General features: G+C 43.8%; 1 protein-coding gene across 1 annotated transcript; it reads right to left on the reverse strand.

The window, feature by feature from the left end:
- Positions 1 to 3476: 3476 nt before the first annotated feature.
- ATP5I (ATP synthase, H+ transporting, mitochondrial Fo complex, subunit E) lies at positions 3477 to 3582 on the reverse strand (the record flags this gene model as incomplete). The annotated part of the gene is made up of 1 exon (XM_010157747.1): positions 3477 to 3582. A coding segment is annotated over exon 1 (106 nt), but the record flags the coding sequence as incomplete, so codon positions are not given.
- Positions 3583 to 3674: the final 92 nt, after the last annotated feature.

A 3674-nucleotide genomic window follows, 5' to 3' on the forward strand; every position in this document is an offset into this window, starting at 1 on the left:
AAAGGGTGGAGTTTCTGCATCATCCTGTGTGGAGGATCCTTGTACCCTAATTCCTACAGGACTAACAGACATCCTTGTGGCAAAGGAAGAACCCATTCCCCTTCATGTTTAGAACCCAACCCAGCATTTTTCAGCTAGGTTACAAGAGAGACATGGGCCACAAACGCAGGACAACTTCCAGAGGAAGGATTATGAAGGCAGAATGTGAAATGCAACAGAAGAGTTCAGATTGAGTGACTTGTGATCCTAGAGCTAGGCAAGACGGCACACCTCCAAGGCCCACTGCGTTGTCATCTCCATGAAGGGAGACCTCTTACCCCACTGGGCAGCTGGGATGCTGCCCCGTGAAACCACTGCCTTGGCTCACCAAGGGCAGGGCAGGCTCAGCTCAGCTCAGCTGGCACCAACAGCCACGCGGAGCAGCGGGGACCACATCAGTGCCAGTGCAGACACACACCATGGCGGCAGTTAGAGGAGGGGAGGGATGAAACTTCCCTGCTCTCTGGCACACACCACACTGGAACAAGGTGGGACAGCAGAAGCAGATGAAGGTGAGCACATCCAGCCCTCCGGAGAGCAGCTAGGTTCAGTTGCAGCCACCCAGAGGTAAAAGCAGTACCTACCTCTGCGGCCAGCCCTCAAGAGAACAGCAGTAAAGGTATTTCATACCCTGTTATCACATTTAGCTCAAGCACTGAGCCATGGCTGAATCCCAGCTGGGGAGTTTGAACAGCACTTACTCCATGCAACCACCATCTGACAGCTTACAGACAAGCACCAGGGACATGGTCAGAGCAGCAGTGCTTCAAAAGTTTTCTGGCAATTCAGAACCGATTTACACCTCCAGAAGTAAGAGGTTTTGAGGAACACTGGCTTTATGTATGTAACCCACCCTGTATTCTGAGCGGTCAGGGTACGACGCATCATTTCTATTTTACATAATTTTATACTAGTTGGCAGTCTGTATCTTTACTTTCATTAATATCACCTAATCATTTCAATACCGCGAGGTATGCACTCAAGCCAAGAAATAACTAAAAATCAGTCATGATGACATGTAGCTGATCTTCCTGTTCTTTCTGCCAGAAAATATATCTTAACCCCTTCTTCCCTGCAGTTATTAGACACGCAACACTTTCAATTCAAATCCTATTTTGTGTTTCATTTCCTTATACTCGCCAGGACTGCTTTCTTGGGTTAGTTGTGAACGTGCACCAGCAGTTAAGGATTTATTATTCCAAAGCATAATCTAGAAGAGACTATTTATTCAGAGCAATTAGTTTAATAGAACTTATGAGTGTTTCCTTAAAGACTTCTATGAGGTAGGAAGATTTAGATCTGGTATCACTGCTTCTGCTCTCTAATCTGCAGTGCCAGAAAAAGGAAGCTAGTCACTGTCCAAGTAAGAAACCAGACCTCCTGAATGTGAATTACTAGTTCTATTTACAGTGAGAAAAAACAAAGCAATCCACTCAACACCCTATCTACAGGAATGGGCTTTTCACCTTTTTCTGGAACATGCGACATCTGTACAGCTGAGGGGCCTTGGCAGCTTGAATGCTAAAAGTAGACTTAATTTCACATTAAAGGCCGCTAATTTTTTAATGCCAGTCACCTGCTTGACAGTCACTTCTTGTATGAAGAGACAGGCTACAATCTGACAGTAACTTGTTCTTAGTTTTGGGGAACAACACTTAGCTGGTCACCAAGTCTGAAAAGGCAGGTTTAGTAACATCTGAGTAGCGAGGCAGCACTAACTCCTCGTCTCTCAGCACGGTTTGACAAGGCACAATCAAATCGGACTGCACTGTCCAGCGCGAGTCGTGCCATAATGCACGGCGAAAATGCAGCTGAATGAAAGGTGAGACAGCAACTCCTCAGTCAAGCCATTTAATCAAGAGGTTCAGGCAGCCAGCACCATGTCAGCCCCCACACCTGCCCATATATATTAAATTGTATGTGTTTTCTGATCACAAACGTTACCTGTGAGTAACAGGTGTAGTGACTGGCTGTTGCTGGAGGAATACAACAGGGTGTTTCAGCTACAGTAACGGCCAGCTCGTGACAAATGCTTCCTGTCATATTCTCTAAATACTTCCGCTGCTATTCTGCGCAATTCACTCAAAAAATACCAACTGAAGTGTGGTAAGCACTTTATTGAACAGTATGCAGAGTCCAGCAACCACTGAGTGGTTCAGAGCCTAGCCAAGTATTTCCATGCGTGAAATTAAGATCCAATCTTCTGTTCATTTTAATATGGACTCTTCACTTGCTAGAAGGGAAGAAAATACAAACATAGTTAGGACCAGTAGTCCCTCCCACGCAGTACTGAAATACTCAAAGCACCAGTGGGAACAAAGGCCATCTTTCCAGACAGGTTTTAGGATTCCCACTTCTGCTTATTCAACAAAGCGTACGTCATTGCTTTGGGGTAAAGGCACGTTTTTGGCTTACCCATTAGTGACAGTTCTCTGAACTGACAATTCAAATAAGCCCAAAAAAGCTATCATTACAAATGCATCAGTTATCTGTCTTTTAAGAACTATCTTCAACATCTGCTTGCACTGAATGAAGTTTTTAACAATTGCTTTTCTGATTGGAAAGAAACACTAAAACCACTGCTGGGAAAGCAGACCGGTCATCTGTGTGCCACTTTTAAACAGATTAAACATTTCAAATAACAATGAAATGCTGTGATTATTTAAGTGGAGTAGCAACACTGTATGTAGTGCAACTGCTATCTCTAAAAATATAACAAGTATTTTTTTCCAGGTAAACCAGAAAACATCTAAAAGAGCCATTTATTTAGCCCATGGCCAACAGACTGCCAACATTAGTCTTGTTTAGGATGAGGAAAAGCATACAGGAGCAGGAATACTATAAGGTGGAAGGGAATGGGAAAAAAGCAGCAGTGCTGAGATCCCAACTGATCACCTTCAACATACCCTCTTTACGCGAGAGATACAACAAAGTTGACCTCTAACACTACACTTGTGACACCACTTAAAAGTTTGAGTTGCAATTACAAGCAGTTGCCTACGACTCCTGGTTTAGACGATCAGTCACATCCGTGAGATTTCCATATTGCGCAGAGAAAAGGGACCATAGGTTTGCTGCATCCAGCTGAATAAGGGGCATCTGATAACATACAGCGTTAATACACAGTTCCAGTTATTCCTCAAAGAATAACCAGCGGCTTTTAGCAGTTTGTTTCCTCAGTGGAAATTCAGGTAGCCATTTAACAAGTCCTCTTTGGTTACAAAACTGTTTTTAACCGTTCCTCTAGAGATACTTATGTTTTGAAGAACTGGTCAAACTGCAGCCTTCATATAACCCTAACCACCACTCCACGGGTCTGCAGCCCACTGGCTGTAAGCCTAAATTTCTCCTAAAAACACTGCAGTAAAAGAGCATTCCACCTGCAAACCAGTGTGCGCCCTTTGGCATGGGATACGTGAAGTAAATGGAGGGACTACCTTCTGCAAGCTCTTTTGCAATCCGCTCAAGCTCTTCACGTTTCTTTTTCTCTTCCACCTCCACTCTTCTCTCCTCATCAGCAATAGGCTTTAGGTAGTCTGTCATTAACACATTTGCTTTAATACACGATTTCTAAAATCCAGCACAAAGCTGCGCACCTCGTAGCTCACTCAGAAATTAAAAAAAAAAACAAAAAC

Source organism: Eurypyga helias, unplaced genomic scaffold (assembly GCF_000690775.1).
Source record: "Eurypyga helias isolate BGI_N326 unplaced genomic scaffold, ASM69077v1 scaffold47808, whole genome shotgun sequence".
In the NCBI taxonomy this organism is placed as follows: Eukaryota; Metazoa; Chordata; class Aves; order Eurypygiformes; family Eurypygidae; genus Eurypyga; species Eurypyga helias.